The sequence below is a fragment of the Bombus vosnesenskii genome, unplaced genomic scaffold (assembly GCF_011952255.1).
Source record: "Bombus vosnesenskii isolate JDL3184/JDL3185 unplaced genomic scaffold, Bvos_JDL3184-5_v1.1 scf7180000013294, whole genome shotgun sequence".
NCBI lineage: Eukaryota > Metazoa > Arthropoda > Insecta > Hymenoptera > Apidae > Bombus > Bombus vosnesenskii.
Window position 1 is genome coordinate 14,594 of NW_022882945.1, and position 27,940 is coordinate 42,533.

At 37.3% G+C, this 27,940-nt stretch overlaps 1 protein-coding gene across 1 annotated transcript; it reads left to right on the forward strand.

Moving 5' to 3' along the window:
• The first annotated feature begins 63 nt into the window (after window positions 1–63).
• LOC117232992 (carbonic anhydrase-related protein 10-like) lies at window positions 64–27,940 on the forward strand. Its single transcript, XM_033492820.1, has 6 exons — window positions 64–155; window positions 6,178–6,244; window positions 22,905–23,059; window positions 24,182–24,307; window positions 25,107–25,155; window positions 25,259–27,940. The coding sequence occupies exons 1-6, from the start codon at window positions 99–101 to the stop codon at window positions 25,306–25,308; spliced, it is 504 nt and encodes a 167-aa protein (XP_033348711.1). The 5' UTR covers window positions 64–98; the 3' UTR covers window positions 25,309–27,940.

The window sequence follows — 27,940 nt, forward strand, 5'->3', positions numbered from 1 at the left end:
CGGCCAAATAAATCCCAGTCTGCCTACTTTCTGACGTTCTTCCTCTCTCTGTGTTTCAGATACAAGTGTACGGGTTCAACGCGGAACTGTATCACAATATGAGCGAGGCGCAACACAAAAGTCAAGGCCTGGTCGCGATCTCGTTGATGGTACAGGTAAGCGAATGTAGAATATTGTAGTTTCTACGAAATGATTAAAACGAGGAAGTTTCGCGGTGATTTAGGAGCTTTGTATGGCGGGATATTTAGATTTATGTGTGTTTGTGTGTGTGTGGGCACAGAAGTGAATTTGGTATGATTTGATTTATATGGTTTTATGAAAGAGCAGGACTTTGATATGTTGGTTGTGTTTTCAATTTTTGGAATCTAGATGATCGAATCTTTGAACTTGAATATTGCTGAATACTTATCGTTATTTCGGGTTGCACGATTTGTTACTGGAGACTTTATATCGCCATTTTTTTTGTTACATGTTAACGCTTCGTATTATGAGCGTATTTACATTGCTAAATAAAGTGTGCGTTCCATCTGTTTCGCATCAATTTTGTAACAAACGTTCCACTCTGCCATCGTGGAATTACTAGATAAATGAATATGCATGAGATATATGAATGGTGTTTGAACAAAGAGAATATATACGTACGCGACAGTTATTTTGATATCAAAAAACATTTATAATTCCTTTCATTTCGAAAAAAAGATAAATAAATAAACATTGGCGAGATTGTAAAAAAAATGAACGCATTGGTAAAATAGCAATGAAATAAGTACCAAAAAATATCTATACTGTCGATACTATCGTAGAATTTTGTAGACGCTCCGATTAAATTTATTTTAATGGCGATTAATCAATCTATTAGTTATAATCTATATTAATCAATCTATATAATAATCTATTAAAAACACAAATATGAATTCCCAAATGGATCATGGTAACGAGACAGAAGGGATTGAAAAATAAGGATAGTAATCATAGAATTCTATATGTCGACGAGGGGTAGTTTAGCAACCCTGGAATTTGTTCCCGAATTTGTAAACTAGGTATCGCGTGTTTACCGTATTCTTTCGATCGATATAATTTACTCCGCCGTTAAAAATCATAATTAAGAAAGTTACAAAAATTACGAATTTGTTATTAACGAAAATGAAATTCTAAATATTTGTAATTCGCAAATTTTTATTCCCAAACAGATTACCTCTGCAAATTCATATTTTTCTAAATGCAAATTTAAAAAATGCTACTTAAATAGACATTTGTTTCATAGATATTTCTTGTGTATAATATAAATAAATAAATAAAAAAATAGCTTTCTAGATTCTCGAATATTTTTTTCCCTTTCTTTCTTCTCGGATTTGGACCAAATCATTTTATTATATAAAAACAGAGCAAGGTGTATTTAAAAAAAATCGAAATGAGTAAAATAGAAAAAAAGAAGGAAGGAAAATGTACGAGGAAGAGGTAGAAAGATTTTATTCGCGACGTTCTTATTGGTGAACAATTATTTCGAAGTCTCGCAGACAAACACCCGGCAGGCTTCCCGGGGCTGCGTGCCGCTTGCTCCGAGAATAAATTCCAAAGTTTCGAAGAAAACGTTCTGCTTTCGCCAGCTCGTTCCACCTCGTTCTTATACCCTCACATTTTCTCTCACGTCGACGATCGTCTATGTTCTCTCTCTTGCTCTCTCACCCCTTCTAGAACCGGTGTTCCGCTAGAAGAAACTGGAAAGCCTGCGATTCTGAGGCAACAAACGCCAGGAAACAAGCGTTTATGCTTCTGATTTCTGGCACGATAGTTCAACAGAATCGGCTGCTGCCGCTTCACTCAGACTGTTTATCGAAACATCGACTCGTTTCTAGCTCGTTCTATTTCCTTTTCTGATTACCATTCCCGTTTCGCTCTTCTATATATATCATGATTGTTAGAAATGTTCTTGCAATAAGTTTATGCATTCTAATGTTATCATTTCGAGGATTTATTGAACGAGTGCTAATCTAATGATACGTTGAGCAGAATACATCTTTTGTAAATTTTTATGAGTAATTCTACAAATTAGATCAAATTCCTGTAACTCCGCCTCAGAAATCTTCGCTTCTTTCCTTCGATCTCTGAATTAAATTTCTAAATCAAACAATTATTCCATATTACTCATTTATAAGTGGCGAATAAAAAAACTATATTTTAACTGGAAGATTTACCAAAAAATTAGTCAATTCTCGTAATTATTGTATCATCCCCTTGGGGTTAAGATTCTGTTATTCAAACAAATGCGCACACTATCGAATCGGATTTCTGCAGTTGTGTAATATTATTATTAAAAGCCAGTACCCTCTAATTTGAAAAATTCCCATAAAATTAGTCAACGATAATAGCTAATATTTCCCTGGTCAAAACGATATGATCTTCAAACGAATTACAACAAAATTCAAGAAATCAAACAATTCCAAATTAAACATTCATAATCATACAGCGTTACTACTGAAAATAATTACTTGAAAAACGCTGTAGCTTGAAAAATTCTCATAATATTATTCAACTCTGGTAGTTAACATCCTCTTTGCCAACATCCATCAGCAGTCACGCACCATCAAAACCCAAAGTGGTGTTTTTCGCGTGCAAGCGTAATTTTCATCTGCCTTTAGCAGCGGTTCCCAGCCGCTAATGACACAAAAATCCACGCGCGGCTCGTTTCCAAATCATTACCCAAAATCAGTGGTCGTCAGCCGAGGAATTAACGACGCGAGACCAGAGGGGAGAGAAGAAAAGGCGAGAGCGTATTCTCGCGAAAAAGCGTGGTACGTCGGTTGACAGGGATTTTCCCTCGTTTTGCGCGGCCGCGCCGTTTACTTGCGGAATAAATTTTCAAAGTTCCAGCAGCCAGCCGGCCCCCATCTTCCTTTTCCCTTACCTTTCACGGTCTTTAGCGGCTGAAACGCGCGACCGTGAAACAGAGAGAACAGCAAAAAAACGACGAGGAGGGAAAAGAGTCCTTTAGGATGCATTAAGGACGCGGCGTGACGGAGGTAACCTGAATGTAAACCACTTATTTGGAAAGTTTACAATATTTTAAAAAGGCCATGATATTATAGAGACGAGGTACCTGATTTTTCACTCTTACGTATTTCTTATATGTCCATGGTTTTAGGGAGATATCGTGTTTCTTGAGAGTTCTTTAAAATTTGTTGGACAGGTAAAAAAGTAAAAAGATAAAAAGAGATTGAGAATTTATGTGGCGTGAATGAGTTTATACGTTGGTTGGAATTTTCTATGTGTGAAAGTAGTAGATGCTTCTCTCTCTTAGATTTCATCATACCTTCTTATATCATTTTTTCATAACACGTCACGCAATTTTACTTGCATTGTTTCATTTATTATTCTCGGTTAAGTATTCGACGGTTAATTATTTTTTACTGAATGTAATTTATCAAACTGCAAACTTCTTCAATCTTTCTCAGTTTGAATCAAGCTTGAATTAGGACTGAGTTAGGTTTGAAATAGATTTGAATCCGATTTGAGTTACATTCAAGCTAGTTTTTAATTAATAAATTAAAATAGATTTCAGTTAAATTTGGATTACGTTTAAATTACGAACTTGCTCGAGTCTTTAGATTTAAAGTATATTTGAATGAAATTTGGAATAGATCAACGTTAATAACTCACACGTGCACCAATTCACATTGTTCAGATTACGATCATTTCCTTGATAACATAGTCACGGCAACGACGAAAATATTTTAGAACCATCCCCAAAGCGGCTGCCGTGTCGCGGGCCAATCTTTAACAGGTGCTCGATCTCTCGACAGGATACGGTGGTAGCTCGTAAAAGTGTGTCGTGGCAGAGGGGCGTCGTGTTGACGGGTGTAATTCAAACGGATTATACCCTGGGGGTGTCTGAGGGATAAGATCCAAATGAGTCGGTGGCAGCATTCCCTGTCAACGCTTGAACAATCCGAAGGGTCTAAATGAGCTCCCGGATATTTTCACTCGCGCGTTCCTACCCCATTCCACGTGTACCTTTCGTGGGACACTCGTGTCACCCGTTTTCACCGGGATGGATTTATCGACTGGAATTTTAGTCGTTTGTTCTGGATCCTTGATGCTTGGTGGGAATTACGACACTGGGTTTTAATGAATCCGGGGCGAGGTGAAATTATTGGACAATGTTTGCGTTGATTGAAAGCGACGTAGGAAGGGGGTTGGTAATGAAAACGACGTGGTTCCCTTTTCTACGTTTTCTGCTGGATTTACTTACACGATTTTTTCGTTTGCTTTTTAAAGTTTTGTAGGCAGATTTTTCTTCCTTCTCGAGAGCAATAAATTTTATTCATTGCAAACTATTTTCTGCTTGAGAATAGAAAGCAAGGAGAAATTAAAGGAATATTTATTTCGTAGAAACATCGCATTTATTTTCGTACGTTTGGTTTCAGCAATAAAGACATTCGTAACGAATTTAATGCTACAAGAATATACGGAATGTACGTAATACGCGAAGATGTAGAAAATATTGAAAGTAAAGTGACCGTTTAATGTTTAATTTTCGTATTTACGTTTCCATGAAAATATTTAGTAATTATACATCGTACTAATTTAATCGTAAATCTTGATTTTCGTAAATCTTTGATTTAATTGAAATTTGACTTTACTGTCTTATAGTTGGTAATTTTTACTGCGTAATAATATCTCACTGTATCATTAATTACTAAATATTTTATACACGTCATTGGAAGTAACTCTAATATGTATAATATTTTACCAAGGAAAATAAATATTATCGTTCCCTTATTAAACCGCGTAACAAGAGTGCAAGTGCAAAGCGAACGTAATAATCGCACGTTATATTATTAGACCGAACGACCCGTATAACGCAGTAACGTAACCATTGAATTTGCTTTATTACAGCGAGCTGAAAATTTTATTATCAGTTAATAAGTTATCGAGCTCGGAAGCTAATAATCCAGCTTGCCTCTATTTTGTCTGCCGGATGAAGACGCGATAATTATGCCGGATATTGTCAGAACATATACTTGAGATTCGCTTCCTCCTCGGTATACTTATGTATTCGAAAGAATATTTAACAATATCTTCCCTTAGTCATGTCTCGTTACAATGCTCATGAAATTTCCAAACTTTTTATATAATACATAAGATACCAACATAAAAGTTTTCCATGGTGAATGTTCAAATAGTTTCGTAAGCCAATGCATATAACAATACACTGTAATATCAGTCCATGTTGTATTATAGTTTTATATAGCATTTTCGCATAAATCGTTTAAAGTAGTACTTTATACGTGGATTATAAAATTGAGAAACTGAAAATTTCGAGGAAATATGAAATAAAATTGTCATTCCGTATCTGACCTACGTAAAAGTACCTTACCTTTCTTATCGAACATGAATGCTTTGATTGGCAAAATTAACCTTAAGCAAACCTTTATGAATCTCTATACTTATCTATATCGATCCTCTTCCCAAGAAAATCAAGAACAATATATATTCAATTGTTCGAACCGTACCAAACCCAAATCATTACCTACCATCTTTCTGACATTAACACCACTCCCATCCACATAGTGACGCCACCTTGAATAACGAATACCCCGTAAAACGCCATGAATTTCCAAGCGTCGTTGTCGCGGCAACAATGATACTCGTAAAGTCACGATGGCCTCGAACTTCCCGGTAACGAGACTCTTAAGTCGAAACGAAGATAAGGATGGACTGTGAACGAAGATAAATAGAGACGGAGGAAAGAGTACGGGGAAAAGCTATGACGCGTATGATCGGTAGACTAGGGCCCTGTCCCATCACCAGGGGAAACGACGAAACTCTTGATCCAGCCTCGATGGCCAGATGAACTTTTATTATTTATCTCTTACTTTAGAGAGTTGCCTGGTCGGTTTTAGCCGGTTTAGCTTTTACGGTTACGTTTAATAGCCGGCCAGTGTGGAAGTTTCGAAACGACTGTTCGCCTTTGCCTCTTTATGCGATGCACTTAGCAGCGTCGAGCCTCCCATTTCATGGGAAATCGATGGAAAACGTATTAGGGCATTAGGACATAGAATGAACGAGGTGTGTTGCAAGGCAAGATACATGGTTATTGTGCATATCTTCGCGACATTAATACAGGATCATTCATAGTCGATGCTAAAAATGAAATCTGTTCTTCGCATGTTTTAGATCGGCGAGACGCTGCACCCAGAGCTTCAGATCATAACGAGCGTGTTCAACAAAGTTAAGTACCGCGGTAAGTAAATTTCTTCTCTGTTAGATCAGTGTATAGGGATTGCGTGTTTCGGAAAGATTTTGCTGGAAACTGTATAGGACATAATAATAATTTAGTGTAATGCAAATAAGCTGAATATTTTCTAATCTATGAGAACGTAATGGTGGTACTAACGGTATAGTAAAATCGAATAATTTGTAATTCATAGAAATTTTATAGATTTACATATGTCAGTCTACGTCAAATTTGAGTATTTTGACAATTTTTGTACAGTATACGGATAAAACATTGATTTATTCTTTCATAGATCTTTCTCGTTTCTTTTTTCTTTATTCTGAATAGGCTGTTTTCAAAATTTCAGGTATCGTCTAATTATTAATTCAGTAACCGTAGAATTTTGCATCGAACGAATTTTGTTTAATCTTGAATGAAATAAATTCGTAGTTCTGAATAATGCAAACTAGTATTGAAAACATAAACAATATAAATTCTATCTAATCCAGAAAAGTACATTTGATCGGTTTACGAAGCAGAAATTTCTAGAACATAGAACGTAAATTCATGAGGTTTGCAGACCATGATCTATTGTAATTTCACGTATAATGCGAGCGCCTTTCGTCTCTGCCGCTAGCGTACACTATCAATACGCATTTACGCACTAATACTGCCGCAGACTATCTGATGGTGTTATAGGCTTTCAACTCGCTGGCAAGCTCCGCTACCGTTTGCTTTTGCGATGGGATATTAATAGTTTCGTTCGTGCCGCGCCGTATAATGATCACGATTTATCCCCTGTTACTTCACCATCCTATTAGGAATTTCCGACCTCTCACATTTGCCGAAATTCCAAAGCTTGCAATCTCATTAACAGTAAGAACTTTAATGTTTAAACCTTGTCCTTACGTTTATTTCAAGTTTCTAAATTCTATATTTCACGTTTGAATTCTTGACAATTTATGAGGCATTTACTTGAGAAATCGCCGGATAACATTTCCTTGTTGCTGAAGATGTTTGAGCTAAGGTATAGTGAAAATCCTACATATAAAATCTGTCTTACTTTTGAACTCTACTAAACGTTAATTTTATGAATAGAACTTTATGAATGAATTGTCGCTAAAAAAAAGTGAATTGCCCTATTTCTGAATATTTCTATAGAATTCTGTGGACTTGAGCACACCATCCATGTGATAAAATAACTATTGCAGCAATTATGAGTGAAAAGCGCGAACAATAATATTATTAGAAACTGTACAAGTACCCTTTCAACTCTATAGAAAATTCTTTCAAGAAAATATTTCATATCTCAGCCTATTCTAAACCGACTCATTGCCACATATTTCCTCGTGAAACACTTTCCGACACTTCCAAGCTTCTTCCGCTGAATGAGCTCCCTTTACAAAAATCCGGCTCTATCTTTTCTCGCTCGCTCACCACGTCATTCGGATAACTTGGTTGTATACGATGGACGTACGTATTGGATGTATGTCTGTAACCTGAATAAACATCGCTAATTCTGTCTCGTACGACCATTCGAAAGTCAAAAAACGCTCACCCGTGTCATCCACTATCTTGATGAAATACACATAACAGGCGATTCATCGTTGCGTGTCCGTGTCTTTCATTCGCGACTGCAATTAGTGGACCGTCAAAAGGTGTCGCGTAAGGCACGTGGAAGAGCCACAGATGAAACCCAGGACCCCGGGTTCTGGTTTGAAAGCGGAAACGAAACGGAGAGTAGCTTGGTAGACCGACGGGGTGAGGTAAAGAGAACGCGCGACGATGAATGCGCGGTTCACGCACCAAATACCACCGTGGACCGCTTCAGCGAGCCGCGGTGGAAAGTTGGCCGCGCACTCTGTCGCTGGGATAACCCCGGATAATAAATAAAATGGTGCCAGGAAAGGGAGTGTGCCGACGCTCCAGGCTACGTAGGGGTGGCGCGGGACTCGCTGACTCGAGAGGGTGAAAAGTCGAGGGACGGAAAAAAGGAGAGAGAAGGGGGGATGGAAAATGACTCTCTTAAGGTAACGAGTCACTTCACCGCGGCAGATATCCAGGTTTCTCGAAAGGGCGACTTTATCTCGTCGTGAGAGTCGATATTGTGGGGTTGTTCGTGGCTTGAATGAGAGGAAGAATTGAAGGGTAACGGGCTACGATTAGACGTTTAAAGCGTGGGGTACGTTTTCGGGATTATTGCCGGTGATGAGATGAATGGCATTTTTTGAGAGTTTTATGAGAGGATGGAGATATATGATTATGGTTTTGGAGTGCGGTTAGGTGGAATAAAATAGAGGTTAGATTTGGAGGTTGTTTATTTGGTAAGTTTTAGGAGATCCTTTTTTTCGGACAATTTCTTGTTTTCTGACGAGTATCTCTTAACACTTTCATTCACGAATTATTTAATATCAATGATTATTATCTGTATTTAGGATGAAATCGAAAATAACTTCGCAAGATCAGATAACGCTGTTAGAAGGATTTTATCTGCGAAAAGTAATTGACGTTATATCATAAAAGATGCTATATATTTCCGAAACTCGTCTCTTTGTATCTTGTCAATCGATGCAAGAGATTTCTCCCTTTGATCATCGATCAACAAAAACAGACCTTATCCAGAATTACCTTCTCAATCGACAATCGATAAAAGCAGCGAATAAAACAGCCAATAAAAGAGTCTATAATCAACAACAATAACAAGAAACCTCATATAAGAACCAAACTTATAACGTCGTAAAAGAGTGTAGTCTGTAAAAGAAAACACGTCACAGGAATTTCTCAAAAAAATATACGAACGAAAGTAAACGGGAGAAGGTTTAAACCCGAAGAATGAATTCGATGGAACGACGAGATGCGTCGATGTTCCCAAAGGGTGATCCCTCCACGGTAAGGGTACTCGACGTTAAACGATTCGTCGATGGAAGCTCGGTTGCGCAGCTTTTTACGCGGTGGACACGATCTACACGACAACCGGTCGATTTACAACGAGGGACAACGATGCTCAGCGTCCAGCTAGCTTGTGTGTGCATAAATTCCTCTATACACCGTGGCGTCATATTCTAGTGTGCGCCGCGTGTACGTGTGCCGTTGTGTGTGTATTTTAATCAATACCCTGTTGACACCGCGACCACGGCACATAAATCATGAGACAATGGAGAAATGCCGTGGGGGGTGGACCAACAGGGGTGGATCTAAGTATTCCATTGTCGTGTACCGTCGGCTCCTGTACCGTCGATGTGTGCATGTACGCCATCCGCGATAACAATGGGGACCCACGAACGCGCGCACGCCATCGCTCCTCGAAAAGTTTCCAGGTATTTATTGCGAAATTTCGCGAGAAAGCAAGATTGTATCGCACCACTTGACTTCCGGCCGAACAACCGGTCGTCGACAGCCTGCCTTACGGCTCAGGCATGATTCTGCAGAACGTACCGCTATTTTGGAGATTCTAACGAGACGAAGGGGTGAGTTTTGGGATGGTTGGTTACAATGTTACAGATATTGGAGTAATGGGCTTGAGAAATTTGCAGATGGGAAAGTATAGATAAGTTTTGTGTAATAAGTTATACATATTTTGTTGGACTTTTGCTAATAATTTCTGAAGATAATTGAATTTTTTGTTTATATGCCTTTAAATTCTGCAGAGAAATGAATGTTGTAGAATGGATAATACATTTTATATAACATTGTAAATTAAATCTATTTTATTGGAATTTTCGTGATACTTTAGTGTATCAATTTAATTTAGGCAGATAGTTAAATTTTTTTAAATTGTTTATTTATTTTTCTTGATACAAAGAAGATTGTAAGATAGTATCTACAATAAACGTTTGATTTGTTTTCTTAAGCGATACCAAGTACACTGCTTGCGAACGAAACGACTATAGCAAAATTTAATCAATGCTCGTAAATGGAAGAGGAACAGAACCCAGGGCCACGATCTAATCCCATTACCTGCCATTTTATTCTATCGTTTCGGCGCAATGGAAATAACAAATGAAAACTTTACCGCTTATCTAAATGAAATTAACGATACCATTTGACGATACTTAAAATTAAGAAAATATTTTGCTGATGATGGATTACCAGGAATACTCGTAATTGTAACTTTTCATCATTGTCGAGAGATTGTGTCATGCGCCCATGATGCACACGCTCGCGCTTTACGAATCAAATGTAAGCGTTCCCCGTGTATCGCGCACCGCATCGTAAATATCGTTAATATTTATGAATCAGTTTAATTCAAACGTTGTGTACGTATGCGAAATTCTATGCGCGGGAAACGCATGACCCGGTTCGATTGGTTCATCAGAATCAGTTGTTAACTCTTGTAACGCGATCATGTGCGTTTATCGATGTCGAGCATGTAGAATATGATGGAAATTAGGGTCTTATATGGGTCATTACATAATACACGTTGCAAGATAAAATTATGTTTAACGTTTGAGAAGTTTCGAATCTTTGAGAAATTTCTTATTTTGAACAGTTTTGTGTATGTTCGTCTATTATGTTCGAATTTTATGAAATTTAGAACTTTTGGAAAATTTGATAAAAATTTGTTAATAAATGTAGCAGAGTCCTTATAATTGAGGTTCGTATGTAAACGTGTGCGACGAAAATGAAGTAAAAAAATTGTAGAAGAAAAATTTAATTGTGAAATTTGAAAAAGAAATTTAATTAAACGCCAGCTTAAATTTGAATTGCATTACAGGATTTGTATAATATATGATTCTAGTTTAGCCCTCATGTGAAAACCTATCGAATCATATTATAGATTTAGTGTATAGTTGTAGATGTAGTAATAACGATTAACGCTACATGTTGTCCTGTTATCACTTGTTAATTTATATGTACATTTAATTATTGATTATCAAAACTAATAGAATTTAGTTTACACGAACACAGCCATTGAGCGAATGGAAGTCAATATGCAGAATTCAATGGTTCAAAAGTGTAGAAACAAATTAAGAATTACGAAAAGGGCAGATAAACTCTGTGTTACTCAATGTTAGATGTTTTGCGGTATTAAAATGAGTGGAGAAAGACTGAAGAAAAGCGATTTATTATGCAATATGAAGAAGAGCCATCGATCTTCAGAACTAAATCCTTTACACCGTAGAACTTTTCAAAACTGAAATATAAGACACAGTGTTCAAACTACTCGTGAAAAGAAATTTCTTAAGAAATGCAAACTCCTCAAAACTCAGACATAAAGCCAACTCACTTTCGATCCTTCTCGGAGGTATTAACGAACTAACAATTTTGTCAAAAGCATCTGTACGTCTATGACGTTTCCAGAAACAAAAATAAGAATGATAAAATTGCTATTCTGACAGATTTACAAGTTCCTAGTGCGAAAGAAAATACTGCATGTATTCGTGAAACGGAAGCTTCGAATAACAGAATGGAGTTGATGGCGAATCGGAACGTCTTATACGTTGCAAGAAGGTCGGCTACATCTTCCGTTGTCTTTCATCGTAAACGGCCCCGGTAATATATGGAAACAATAAAACACAGAGAGACGAAATAAGACAAGAACGGGCAACTTTCCTGAATATGAATATAGCTACGTGTCTATGCAGGGCATTTTCCAAAGTGAGATGAAAAATGCGACGCATTACTCGCCGACGCAGCGAGCAAATATAAAATTCTTTATAGCTTCCTGCTTCGTTCGCGTGCCAACGATGAATCCACTGCGTCGTAATGTAAGCATTTATATTAACTTCCATCTACTCGTGATATACGGAATGACACGCGGAACGAAAAATACTTGCCGTTACGATCTTTCCAATTTCGATGTTACCAATGAAATTGAAGAGAACTACGTTCGTACAGTACGATAGAAACGCGAGACACGACGAGGGAATATAAGTAGAATAAGCGATTCGATGCTTACATTGGAGCAAATTCGCCTTAATTGGAGATTTTGCAGAATAAATTGAGAATATTTTCTGATTAATCGTATTAGTAATAGATTTCACATTTTACCAATTGTTTTCATTGTGGTTTATGAATTTTGTTCGGTTAAATCCTTGGCTTATTGATATTTATCAACTACTGTTTTAAAAATACCGTCTGACGTATTCAGAATATTAATATTTTTTGGAAACAGATATTGGAAGAGAACGAAGTCACTGTAAAATATAACGTTGTTTAACGTGACTATAAAAACAAATAGACAACACATTTAAGGGTTGGTGTCATTCTGAATATCGGATTTCTTAAAATTAAATAATAAAATCGTCTTAAAATTCCTACTAGGCATTTTTTCTATTTGTTACGATAAAGATATAAATTTGCATAAACATCCATAGTCTGCTTATTACTTTGACTTCTGAATGGCTTATATAAAATTACAATTTAACGTTCATAACAATTAAGCGGCATTCTGCGCTTTTCTGAATATCATTCATCTGAAAATTTGTTAATTACTCGTAAGACAAATCCACCTAAATTACTGTGTCGGTAAATTACAACCGCCCATGTTCATTATATCTACGTGTATATAATACGTATGAATCTCTTGTAATGGCTGGCAGATACCACGAGAAACAATACAGAAAATACGATCGTACAGTAGACCGTACGATATTCGAAGCAACCAGAAGGATTTGAACCAGAAAAATCCGTACGCTGTCTTTCCAAGCCACTTTACGTTGAAAAGGTCCATGCTCTATTATCTTCGAACGCGGCTCGAGGGATGCCATGTGCAGCATGCATGCATCGCGTATTTCCACGTTGTTTCGCTTAACTAATGGCGAGCTTTCGTCGCGACCTTTTCATCCCACGATATCTTACCCGCGTCCTCTGAGAATCGTCACACGTTCCTTCATATGAGAACAACCAACGAATAAATAAAACGTTACGTCGATTCAGCTGCGATTAAGATTGTTTGTTTCTGTATGAATTTCAATTTTTTTGTAGAATTAAATATCCGAGATAATTTTTAAATAATTGTCATTTATTAACTTAGCTATTTAATTTGACTAATTTTATTTATCGACTAATTGTGTCATTTATTAATTATTAATTTAATAATTGTCATTATTAATAAATGGTAATATAATGTTAGAAAATATTTTGCAAAAGATTATACAAGAATGTGAGATATTTGTATGAAAAAAATGTCTTGCTTCGTTCTTGCTTATTTCGTCGACGAAACTTTCCTCAGTCGATGAAAATATTTTCCACGGCTAGGAAAGACAAAAAAGAGGATTTACCAGGGTGACGGATCGCTCTCGTGAACAATTCTTTTTTTTTCGACAGTTCGTTCAGGGTGTAAGAACCGGCAAGATGGTAGCGACTTCAAGGACCGAATTTTCGGCAGGTTTTTGATGGATTAAGGGAGGTTTGACACCCGCTTCACTGTGTCGATCAAGAAGTTACCCTGGAGATTGAGGAAATTAATGAACACGTCAGAAAATTAGTAAAGATGGAACTCGTTGTACGAAACAAATCTTCTAGTTCGCACAGTTATGAAGATACTTCTTTAATATCTGATACTTATCTGAGACAAAAAATGGCGAAATAATTCCGCCGAACGTAAATTTTGATTTAATACAAAAGATGAGAGGCAAGAATTACTTTAAACAGGCAAACATAAACATATTTTGCGCAAAATTGAGAAATCTTCAGAAAATAAAGCTGAATAATTTGGCTTCTGAGTGGCTCAATTATTCTACAAGTCCAACAAATATTATCTTTTCTTAAGAAATATCGCGATTTCTATAAGACAACAGTAAAGATCGTCTTAGGTAATTAATCTTACAAACAAATCTAAAATTAAGGTACAGGACCTTAATATCAGGAATATTTGGTATGCATATGAATATGTATGTGTTATAAACGAGTCATCCATCAAATATATTCGATCGGTATCTAGCCGGGAGCAGTTTGACGCGTAGATTCCTTCTATGTTGGGCGACGGCATTTCTGAAAGCATAGAGCGGTCATTGTTGATAGCCAGGACAACGAAAGGGGCGCGGTTGGTCCGTTTGCACGGCTTTGTTCTACTACAGAGGGCCGCGTACAAGAAACTGATCCGCGCGTGCAAGCTGTCGGCTGGAAATTAGCACGATTGCAATACGTGCTGGCAGCTAAGGGCTTTACCTTTGTGCTCGAATTGAGGAATTTCGTGACGCTTTATAACTCGTATTTTTCACTAATTTTCTTGCTTTTATCGTGATACGAATATATAGCTGTTGGTCACATGGCTGTATTACCAATAAATCAAATAATTTCAAAAACTTACGCGAATTTAGGAGCGAAAAAGCAACATGGTATCGAAATACACCCTGTATTATAAATTAAGAGTCTCCGAAAGTATGCTGCAAGAAATGGCAGAAGCGTAAATTGCAAATTCTTTCATACAAACTTTCGGACAACTTGAAAAATTCGTAATATGAAATATATAATATAAAGAAAAATACAAATACAAAATTCGTAATTGATTTAATCGGATCATACTAACTCCGGGCAATTCACCTGATTTACCATTTTCCATTTTTAATTTTGCCATCTTTATCACTCATACTGATAATCCGAGAATTTGTATTGTATCCACCTTACTCTACAAACTCTTTATCGACGATACCAAATACCTATCAATGCACACACCGGAACGCAAACACAATCGTCTAATTAAATCATTCAACTACAACGCGGCGAACACACAAAAACCAATGTCCATCAAGCGGGACAAAAGAATAATTCGAACCTCGGTTAAGCAAACAACAGTGAGCTCCGGTTTCCGCGTGGCAGACATCCAGGAAGCCGTGGGAAGGAGCGCAGGCCGGCGCATAAATTTGAAAACGATTTTGAATACGCGATTTGACGGCGTGGTCCCGCGAGAGCTCGCGTGCGCGCACGAACAAGCGATGCCGGGTAATGAACACGGTGAATGTACCATGAATCATTGGGAACGCTTGTGCGCAACGCGGATGAAAGAACGGAAATTTCATTCTTTCCACGGATTCTGGCCTTGACACGGTAAAATTCCTTGACAGCCGGCGCGAATGCTCCCGGGAAACCGACGTGCATATTTTAAAAGACAGACGGAAACGGGAATGTGATGCCACCCTTTCGGTGTAATCCGTTGTTCCAGCCTCGCTCCTGACTTTTCTCTTTTGGCATGCCACGCGATAAAGCCATTTTTCCCCTACGAAAGCGATCCGACGTGTTCTGCTTTTAGGTCAAACAGCTCGAAGCGAAATAATAGCACCCCTCGGTTAATTAGGGAGAGAACTAAACGATTGGACGTTTAGTGGCCCCCTTTTTCTTTCTTCTTTCTTTTTTTTTCATGCGATTACAAGTTTTAATACGAGCAGCAGCGATCGTGACGTTTTACGAAATTAGTTATTGGTCAAAATAGTCGTGTTTCGAAGAGTGAGTCGGGAAATAAGAAATTTTGTGTGAGCTATTCTTTGCTAACTTCAAGTTGTAGTAATGATTTGAATGATACAAAGATTTTTTTGGTGCAAATTTGTATTTTTATGAAAATAATATAAAAGTGGCATCTAAGCAGAAATCTGCTTCAACGATTGAATATTTTAACAGCTACTGTATTTTCGATATTTTCGTGTAATATGTACATTCTGTGTATCGTTTTCGTTTGTTATTAAACACCGATGGAACTGGGTGTCACATTACACACGGAGCAATCTACATATTCTTGGAAATCTTGCTTGGATTCCTCTTTAATCTCTGTTCTTTGGTTTTCTCATCAAAGATTCGGAAGGATTTGTACATCAGACCCATTGTTTCTGATTTCAAGTTATGAAACAACAGAGCAAGTCTATAGGTCGGGCTTTTATGCAATTAGGTTGGTAAATGGTTGCCAGAGTTTGATTTAATCATACCGGTAAATACAGAATTAATTTGGAAAACTGAGTGTGTAATGAAATGAGTGACCTCGAAAGATATCACGTTTGTATAAATGAAATTAAACGCACGCGTAACATCCCATTAATGAGACGACCGATCGAAAATAATTAATCTTGTATCAATTAAATGGAGCTCATTGTTTCATCCCACTTCTTCACTGTTTCTCTTGTTCCCATCACAACAAAACAAATCCTCATTTTCGTCCAAAATTCATAGTAATTATAAGATATAAGCTTATACCGTATCTCGTGGTTTCTATTAATTATGTTAATTAACTTCGCAATAATATTTCGTTCAAATCATTTATTCCTGCTACCTGACACAACATTTTAGAATATCGTTTAAGCTTTTGCGCGGTAAAATTCTACATACTTTTCTATATACTTCAATTTTGTAGGTTCTGTTTATTTCCACACCTTCAAATATCACGTGAATGCATAAACATCTAACGATAGCTATTATAACTCTTGCCCGATTCAGTCGCCGATTCATTAGAAGCTACATGAAACTACAAACATTGCCAATTATCCTAATCGAGCGCATTAGCCCGTTTAAGAGGCTTATCGAGACAAATATACACTCGTTCTGTTATCTATTATCGGACAGACCCAGTGACTATCGGCGATGCTTCTATTGCGTCAAATGTTCTTCGAGAAACACACGTGTGGCTGTCGTTGCGTGGAAGTTGAGGGCAAAGGGCTCTTAGGAAAATTGACCGACCTTAATGGGTCGACCACACATCCGGGGATAATGATGATGACAGTGGCGATAATCGCGATATAAGAACAGCGATGGAGCACGCCATCATAACCTGTGTCCTCTGCTGTGTCAAACTAAAGATTAAAACGTAATCACCATATGCGGCGAGGATGAACCTGCATGACATTATCGAACGTTTATTGTTTATGTCAAATATTTGCGTTCACGGGTATTTGTAAGGGATCGCTCTATTTCCAATAACGTTCAGCTTTAAAAGATATTGAAATTCTTCGAATTGGTATCGTTAGAGTCAGTGAAAAATACGTTAATCACGAGTTGGTTTACTTGATTTTTAATTTGTTTAATATTATGTTAATTTTACACGAACAACTATTAATAATCTTTACCTTATGAAACAAAAGATACTTAAAATTTATTAATTTGATTAATTCAAATTTAATTTGTTGATCTGTTAAAAACGAACGTTGCGTTGATACAACATCTTATTTGAAATTTTTCATCGACTTACATTATTGAGTTTTGTCTTTAACATTAAGATTATGAAAACCTTACTTCGTATTTTCGGATCACTATCTTTCATACCATATGGAGTCCACGATTGTACGAAGTTTGAATAAATCATTGTATGTGTTCAGTTTATACTGTATATTTAGTTTAGTAAATTAGTTTATGATATAGTTATATTCAGGAAGGAGATTGAACCCTTTCAAGCTGAGATATAACCAAGGATAAAATAATACAATAAGTGGACATGGATAAAAAGTATGTTCAGCCGGTATTTTAAATGACGTTGGCTTTATCTTGAAAGTTCATTTTATATTATTAGTATTCAGCGTGACGCCTCGACCTCACGTTACGCGGTTATAAATCCGCCTTATACCGCTTCTCTAATTTGGAACACGCTCTGCCTTCCCGCTTGCTCTTGTTAGATTTAGAACGAAGCAAATATTCCTTTGTTCTCGCCACTTTCAACCATATTTTCAATTGAATCTTTTTTCGTTCCGTGACGTTATTTAGTACGAAAAATTCTACAAGAGGTTAAAATTCCAAAATCGGTCATTTTCAACCGGCGCCAGCTCACTCGAAATCGATGAAATATTTTCCTCATGCAAATATTAACCATTCTTCCTCGTGATATAGTTTCATCGTAAAAAGAGAGGGAGGCAGGGAGGGAGAGAAATGGTAAAAATCAAAAAACTTCATCCATATCGAATGAAATTCCTGTTTTATAAAATTTGAACGTGTCTAAAACCAACGAAATAGATATCTTTTTATTTCTAGGCCAGCAATACACGCGTGCAATGAAAGATATTCCACTATTTTATCTTAAATGTTTCATGAGGAATCATTTTCTTTGTACCGAAATCATATTTTTGTCCTTTTAAGTGAAAATTTCCGTTGATTCTTCATTTTATATAGATTTCTTTATTTTATATTTAACAAAAGTGTACACGTGTTCTACAGTACATTTCCTTCCATAATAAATATCTATACTTTACCATTTTACATTTCAAGTTATTAAATTAACCAAATCAGTGCCCTAGCAGAATAAAATTGAAAATATCAATTTCACGAAAATTGTAAACCGCGGCAGGTCGCGGGACATTGAAAAACGTTCAAATAATTTTTTTATTTTTGTCACCTTTTTTCCCCATTTTTTATAATCTGTGCGTCGTTCGTGGACGCGTGCAAGCGAACCTTCTGCGCCACGTAGCAGAAATTCGAGAAATCATTGCCTCCGCGTTGAAGCCCTCTCCGAAATCGGATAGAACGAAGCGACGTGTGACACGTTTCTCAATTTCTTCACGCTTTTTTTCTCGCGACCTCTGTGCAAGAGTTAATGCATTTCATTAATCACAGGACGACCCTCTGGTCTTCTCTTCTTTCCATCTGAATTTCAGAACTGGTTCCATCCCTGCTGTGATACCTGGCCTCACCCTCATTTCCATCCTTCCCACATCTTTATTATTATTTGTCACCTGCTTCGATGCTTCTCTACTTTTCCTTCTCCTCCTTTCTTACTTCCTCTTTTCTTTTTACTATATCAGTTCTCTTTTCCATTTCACGCGAAAATTCTTTTTAAGGCATTAGATGTCTTTTCGCGATTGTTAAAACAAGAGAAAAATTAAGATACAAATAAATTGGAATTTGAAACACCCTTTGCTTTTCCGATGGAACAAACTCTTCCGTACATTTTACAAGGAAATAAGAATACTACAAGCATTGTTTCTAAATATAATTAATTACTATTTTAATATGAAACAGTAATATCATAGATAAAATATTTAATTCCTTAATGAAGTTATCTGTTTGATTGAAGCAAATTCTAATATAATCTAAACTTTAGAGCGCCAATGTACGTACATGACATACCTTGAAAAAATATTCTTTGAAATATGTATTAAATTATACGTCTGTATACTTATATATTAAAATAAGCAGACTGAGCGACGGATAAAAAGTTGTGTCAGAAAACGTTTCTCTATAGAGTTACGTTATTTTGCATAACTTATCCTCCATATTATATACTCTACAAATAAATACGATTTATCCCAATAACTAAAACATCTTCCTAGCCTCGTACTCAAAGCCAACCACCCATTTGCAACATTGAAAATCGGCCACCAATCATCCTCAATTAATCCACATCTCGACTCATCAAGCCATTAACACTCCCACAATACAACGTTCTCGCTGCAGCCCCATTCTCCCCATTCCAACACAACAGCCCATTAATCACACAAAGAGAATCCTTCCAGCAGCACCCTCCTTCCCTTCGATCCTCGGACACGCTTGATATTTCTCCGTCTCGGGGCGTCCTCCTTATTATTTATCACAGCGCTTTCGCGTGTGACGCCTCGAAGAAAGAGAATCGGGGCCGCGCGATAAATAAAAATAAAGCGCGGGGACACGCGTCTTCACTGCGCGTCCGACGTCGAGAAAACGAATGGAAAGGAGCGTCTAAGGTGAGGTAAGAGATGGGGGAGAGGGTTTGTGGATAGAAACGAGGGTCGTGAAGAAAGAGAAAAAGAGAGTCCGCCACTTTCTGCCCTCTAAGCGGGCTGAATACTGTCCTAAAAATGTTTCCTCGCCGCGGAAGACGAGAACAAGCCGGATGGCTGAGGGTCGCCACATTTATCCGTTGTGTCAGCTCACCATTTGCCCCGACATACGCTCGCTCCTCCTTAGTGTCACGTGCCTCGATACGAGGGGAATAGCTGGCTCGCAGTCGCGACGTCGCGACACCGCAACAAGAAGCTTTTCAACTCGCCACGACTCTCCTATTCGAGCGTTGGCCATTCGACGATGATTTTTATTAAAGCTCGATTAATGACGCCGGAAGAAGCTTGTCGAGCGATGGGAAAAGGATAGAGAGTTCCTTTTTACGAAACGGTGTCCGACTTTCAGATTAATCATCCCTGGGATTAATTTACAGAACGGAACGGGAAAAAGGGCGGAGACCACTGAATCGAGCTATGGGATTCAGTTGGTGGATCGTATGATAGTTTATGAGGATGATTAGTAAAGTTTCCAGTGGAACTCGGTTTTGCCAGGGTTTAGGGTTTTTGATCAGATTTTATGTTGCGCTGAGGTTTTTCGTTTGCAGTATGTTTGAAAGAGGAGGTTTTTAATGAAAGAGATTTTGTAGCGTTTGCTTATAGTAAGAAACGGAATGATTTGTTTCTCGTTTTGTTTCTCAGTTATTAAATACGTAACATTTTGTTTCTTAATGAACAAGAACATGTTTCTACATAAACATCCGCAGCCTGTTTATGATTAAAATAATTTAATCTTCATAAGTAATTTTGATTATCACAACCTTTAGAAAAAGAAAAATATGGCAAGCTTCATTATGCAAAATATTTTACCATTAATTATACTAACGATTGCTAAAAATTACCAGTTTAAAAATCTGGTATCAGGGGTTTGATAATTTCTATAGAAACAAGTATCTTCCCGTGTTCAAATGTAATTAACATAATCGATAAATCCGTATCAAGAAACCCTACCCCATAATAATTTAGCAAGTAGTACATCAGCTTCCTAAATAATTAATATCCACTTCCTATATCAAACTGAATATTTCAACATTTCTTAAAAATTAAAAACAAACAAATATATAACGAACACTCTTCTTTAAAGTTATTTTAATTGTGAAATTTTCGGTTCGATAAACCATTCTATCGTATAATTCGACGATTATTCGACGATTAGTCGTGTTTCATTGGTTTTCCAGTTCGCTTGCGATTCGCTCACGGCCGAGCGAGCCTCGTTCAAGAATCGAAATCGCCGCTGTGAAGTGAATTTCTTCGGGTCCTGGTCACACCCTATCGATTATTCGTATCGTTGCGAGACGACGACGACGACGACGACGACGACGACGACGACAACGTGATACACGATACACACACGGGTCACCCCTTTTACGAGTGAACGCGCCACGTCGAATCGTTAAGTCGACGGAATAACCACGATTTCTCTTTACGATCGTTCGACGACCGGCATCAATTTGTTATTGCTTCTCTTGCGCGCAGATTTATATGCGCTGCAGAATTACGAGCTCGTTCCTACTTACCAACTATGCGCAAATCATCCATAAGCAGTCTTGTCAGTTATGAACAGACAGAATGCTTTGATGGAGGAAAGAAATCGTGATTTTTCTACAGTGCTCGATCTTAATTTGTATAGTCGAGTGAACTAGCTATTTCCTATTTATTAGCTCATCTATTAATACGGAAAAATATACATCGAGGTTTGAAGTGTTTAATAAAATCATTAAGAATGAATATAACGCGTTGTACTAAGAAAGCAATTTCGATCATAAAAATAAGAGCGTGAGGTCTTCTATGAAAAGAATGTCTATGATATAACGAATAAAAAGCGCAAAATAACAAACACCAAAGGAAGAATTTCGATACGTAAAAGAAATAAACGAAGTAAAAATAGAATTTGGATAATTAAAAAAGCGGCGGACGAAGAAAGGAAGTCGATAACGTTAAAGACAGTGCCTATAAAAATACTAAGACAAAATGAGAAGAATAACAAAAAGGATTACACGAATAGTCGTAGAACGAATTCTAGTAATATGTAGAAAAAAGCAGTGCAAAAACAGGCGTAAAAGGATATTCCAGTAATAAAAAGGACAATATAAGGTTACCAGTAGAAACAACAGTCGATTTTACGACCTCGTTGTATCGTGGAAGCTACTATAGTCCCCTACCTCCATTTACCACGAATAAATAAATAAATAAATAAATAATATATACAGTATACAAAGTTCCTTTCTCTTGGCGCCGGCGAGCCAGTCTCCTGCTCTTTTTTCCAGGCTGTCTGTTTCGCGAGTTGAAGTTCAAAGAGTGGCCTCGGACGAATATCGAGTAATTTTGTCGCGTTCGAAATAACGTCGCTGAATATGCAACGCAGCGGTTCTACCGATAGAATAAGAGAACCCGCCGAATTTTGATCGTTTAGCATGCAAATACTCTGGAATTTAGACGACAGGCTCCGCTCTTTACCGATGCGCTTTCGTTATGCCGCACAAAGAGAGTTTGAAAAGTTTAGCCTTTATTCTGTTTGCTCAAGGTAGAGGCGATTTTTCTGCTCATACAGAATCGGCAACATTGATTTCCTTCGATCAGTTTAATAATCACGCCAACGATTTACACAGCGCGTTACATTGTTTAAGATCGAAAATCTTACGTCTTACGTTTTGGTATCCTTGTTGAAACTTTACTCCTCTAATTTTTATACGTCATACGCACAGAATATGTCAAATAAATGGCAAATTTCTCTTGATAATCCAAATTATTATTAGATTATGGAGATTAGTTCGAACATTCACAGCTAAATTTTAGAAAAATAATGTATCATTTTAACGATTAACGTATGCACTGTTTTTTTTTCAGTATTTTTCCTCAAATATCGGATAACTTCTAATTCTTTTTTTTTCTTTTTAGGATAGTTTTCGTAAAAAATCAGGAAACATCGAAAGCGCGTATTTTTGCAACAATTTCGAAATCAACAATGCGATGGTGGTTTAAATGTCCCGTTGACCTCATATAGTTTTGGTGTTTCTGTGCAGGCGATTTTGCGCCCGTACGTCATCTGTCTTTGAAGAGCCTCCTTCCAAACACGAACGATTACATGACTTACGAGGGCAGCACGACTCACCCAGGCTGTTGGGAAACAGCAGTATGGCTGATCCTCAACAAACCTATTTACGTAACAGCACGAGAGGTAAGTGTTGATCCTCTTTACCTTCTCCCTATCTACCTCAATTTGTATTCCTCCCTCGAGCTTTTTTTATTACCCTTTTCGTGTGTAGAATGGACAATTAGTCAATCTTCTATCTTTCGTTCTGTGTAAACGCGTGTATATAATATAAACGTAACACGATACTAATTTTGAATACATGTACACGCATCCGTATCCACGACAGTAGTTTGAGAGACTTCTTAATAGGACTGAAAGGATCGAAGAAAGTTGCAATTCCATTCAGAAACATTTATCCCATTATTAGAAACATTCAAACATTTGTTCAGTTACAAATTATGGGAAAAACCGTATTTGTTAAATAACCAATTTGTAAGCAATTTGTCGTTTTCTTATATATCAGTAATATTACAAATATTACACCCCTGCCGTGTTAGGTCGAACGAGCGTAACAGCAACTTTCTTTAGTTTATCTACATAAAATATTAAATAAGAGAAACGTCTCTGCGTTGAAACTGCACATGTAACGGTTTATATTTCGAACGTATTTGAAATCTGTGACCAGTTGTTAAACGCTAAAAGTCATTTTTCACAAAATTACATTTTGACCAAATACGCGTACTTGGATTAACACGGCATATCATCTATGAGTTAACTCAAGATCCTGCGAAATTGTCCTCGTAACACGGCGAGGAAGAATTTATACGATCGTTACTCCAACACCGGCACACTAAATGAAGTACATATATACATATACAGCAATTTCCTTTAATTATTCACCGTCCAAGAGGATATCTATTTTTACTAAAAAGGCTACTAGAGAGAAACGAAGTACGCTAAATTTTACGATGAAATTCGCGTAAATCGTTGGTCCGCGTTATTAATCTCCTTGCACCGTTGCAAAATTAATCGCGGGACAATAAATAATTTAATAAGGTGTCAGGCGCACCAACACCAATACCTTAAAGTACATTACTTTCGAGATTCAACTCCCGTTTTCCCGGGGCTATTCTTACGCTTCCACCACCCTTATTTCAATCCTTCTCCCTTCCACGACCACGCCATTACTTAACAAGCTCTGCTTTATGGTTAAATATTGAACGAGGGAACGGCATCGTTACATCGTAATCCTAATCCCATTTCCAGCTTTACGCACTAAGGCAACTAATGCAAGGTCCGTCGACCACCCCGAAAGCACCCCTGGGAAACAATTCGAGGCCGCTGCAGGATCTTCATTACAGGACTATACGGACAAACATCGATTTTCACAAGGTGAATTGCTCTATTCTATTTTCCATCGTCTCTCCCTCCATCCATTTACTTGGGCGCTTCTGTTAATTTTTCATCGACTAATCGCATTAACCGATGTGGAAGCTTGGCTACAAGCGTGTAGAATAAGTCCGATTTCATCGTTATGAATGTTAATTCGAAGTTGAAATATAAAGCGTGTAAATCGAGAGAAAGCGATATCATGATTTGTTTTGTGTTAATGGCGATTGAGTACGTTTTTAACAGAATAATTTAAGGATAGGGTTTGTATTCATTTTCTGGATCACGAAAAATTCGTAAAATCGGTGAAAATAATTTCCGACCAGGTCGCGCCATCTAAAAGAAATTTATTGATCAAAATTAACTTTTAACAGTTTAATCCTGCTACGCTCTCTGGGCCATTACCGATTCAATAGATTCTTTTGTTGTTAAGAAACTTCTTAAGTTTGAGAAAAATATGAAAGATGCTAACAGGCACGATTTCTTATCTCAATTTTGTGCTAAATTTCTTCGTAAAATACTACGCGTCGTTTCGCTCCTTGAAACAAGAATGAGATGGAAATGTAGAAATTCAGAGTCCAAGAAAAGTTCAATCCCAGAGTTGAAAAATCGCAGCAGGATTATTATTTATATTATTTGGTCATTATTTTTAATTATTATTATTATATTTAATTATCGAATAACAGAGAACAATATTACTCTTATATTTCATCTTACTCTATTAATGCTTTAGAGGCGCTAATAATACGTTCCGACGAGAAACGATTAACGAAAACCAAGTTTTGTATTTTTCTTTCGGCAGCGACCGGATGCGAAGTGTCCATCGATGGCTCAGGACATGCACTATAGAGGTAACCCAGGATAATATCCAGGCTCGAGCGGCCCCAAACTTCTTACCATCTAGCGAAGGGATCGTCTCGATGAGAATCTGAAAAGATGACTTTTTCTTTCCAGCGAACACGTGGCAGGACGATGGCTCCCTCTCGCACAACGGCGTCGTCTGAATCGCGGCCGTCATACAAACCAGAGACGTTTTCGGCTTTCAATGCGACAGGTTCACGCGAACATTTCGTAATAGGCATGCAAAAAGGAAAAGACCACTGTGTACAGGCTTGACAAGGTCACGGTTCAGGGAACTCGATTCGTCCAAATGGCAGACAAAACTCTGCAGATCTTTCTTATTTTCGTTACGAAACGAACAAATGAAAAAAGATCATCGAGAAACTTCCATTTCATTGCATTTGTTATAATTTGAAAATCGAACATTTTTTAATTCCATTTCTGTGTTATTGAAAGAAATGTCAAATATTCGAATCTTTTCCATTTGAACTCGAAGATCTTCTTTGGAAATCTATTTAACGAACCGATAAAAGATTTCTTTCCGGAAGCTTTAAAGCGATTCAATTCAATCGATAGACGTGACATTCAAAAATGTCAAAAGTCAAATTTCGAAAAGAAGATTGCAGAAGAATCGGTCGTTCTAACTTGTACGTCAGAATGACATGTTGACATCTTAACTGAATAGATATTCTAACTAAAAGTATTGCTGCAGGAACTAACGAACTACGTGAATTTCGATTAATTTCATTGAAAATTGATTCGTCCAATGATAGTACACGTTCGGTGGGATCTCTCCCTAAGAGAAACGAAATCGCAAACCAGTTTGATACTTGGAAGCTAAATTTACGCGCTGATAATCGCCAATAGATGCGATAATTAAAACGAAGAAACGATCGATAAAGATTTACTGTATTTCGACGTGGCACCGATTTTCGTCGATTCCGAGCAGCTGCATCCACAATTCGAAGGTGTGGAAGAAGATTCACGAGCTATCGGGGACGGGCACGGGGGTTCCTCGAGTTATCGCGGCCGAACCGATTTTGACGGGGATGATAAGTGTGTTGGAGCGCGGCTGGAATTTGTATTTGTCGCCTGAACACCTTCCGGAAATCGTTCCTGTCGTTCGTTGGCGAAAAAGGGGAGGCAAGCGCTCGAAATCGAGGCGAACGTACCAAGAGATGGGAATATTTCGTGGAACGTTCGCCTGAACCAGTGTCCAATGCCCTAATTGATCGTGTTTCTCGTGAATTTCGAAAATAGCGAGTTAATTAGGAAATATCTCTCTGTTCATGATTGTGAATCAATAATTGACGATTTAATAATTCACGACGAAGATGTATGATTTGAGGTGAAATTGCAAATTCATTACGATTCTGGGAATTCAGGATGAATTATTAAAAATAAGGGAAATTTGGAGAAGTTTGTACGTGTAGAAGAATGATAGCAGGTTTGTATGTAAACGCGATCGCTTTGTAATAATTCGTTGTGGAAGTCGACGCGAAATTTGTCAGGTGTGTAAATTGATTCGGTGTATTTTTCAAAATCGTCGAAATAGTTGTTGCACAAGTATTGCGCAAGAGAGCCTAAGTCGTGCGTTCTCGTGAAACGAAACTGCTTTAAGTAATGTTTCTCCCGATACATTGTCCATTAACATTTTATATCTTTCCAGGTGTTTCGTTAAAGCGAAAAAAAAAAAAGAAAAAAGCAAGAGACGTGTAGATGATATTTTCGTAGAAAGTATCACAAAACGAACGAATATTTGATCAAAGTATTTAATTGAAAAAGTTAATAGAGTTAAAGCATCAAACTAATTTACACATCGAATAAAATTTCACTGGAATATTCAATAGAGAGTTCTAGGAATTGATTGAAAGAAATCTCATGGTAGTCGATACGTTGAACTACAAATAAAAACACTCGCCATAATTGTATGTCTAAAGCAAACATCATTTCGTAAATTGTCGAGAAGAACAAATTTTATTCGTAATTTGTATAATGTAAGTGATCGTAAAACTTCGCCAAAGAGTGACCATTGTCCTTTCTGCGATATTTTTTTATTTACTAAACCAGAGAACAATCGTGTGCCTGTCGCTGCTAACAGAAGAATCGTGCTCGTTCCGCTCTCGAATAAAAACCACCCTCTAGAAAAGAAACAGAAGGGAAAAAAGGGACAGAGAACAAAAATAATATAATCCGGCCATTGGCCGGGCACCAAACGACACTTGAAAACGAGGGGATGGAATTGTTGACTTACTTGACAGGTTTTTGTCAATTATTTTATAACCAATATACGTAAACGTGACGCTAAACGTACGACGAATAGAAACGTGTCAAAGTAAGAAAATTTCGAAATAGATGAAGAGGATGATAAAACGATTGAATGTTCACGATTTCTCTGAGCGGAACGAGCGATTCGACGAATAAAAAAATAGGTTTGGATGTTTGGAGGATGAGAGTGGAAACTTAAAGAACGATAAAAAGAGGAGAAAGAGGAGTGATATGAAATTAGAGTCGCGTGCTAGACCAACCGCAATCGCGAGAGGAATAAAAATTGGATTGTTCATAGCTTAGCCGAATGGACGAATGATCCAGCGCTTTTGTATATAAATACAGATACTAAGAAACCGTAAGAAAAGGAACTACTATTAAAAATAGGTGTAAGCAGATTAAGAGGACATTTAGAGGGAGGCTGGAGGAGGATGTGTATAGAAACCTAACGTTGTATCATACGAAAGTGAACGTTTAACGATTGTGGTTAATGAATAACGATAACAATAAACGCAACGTTATATTGTA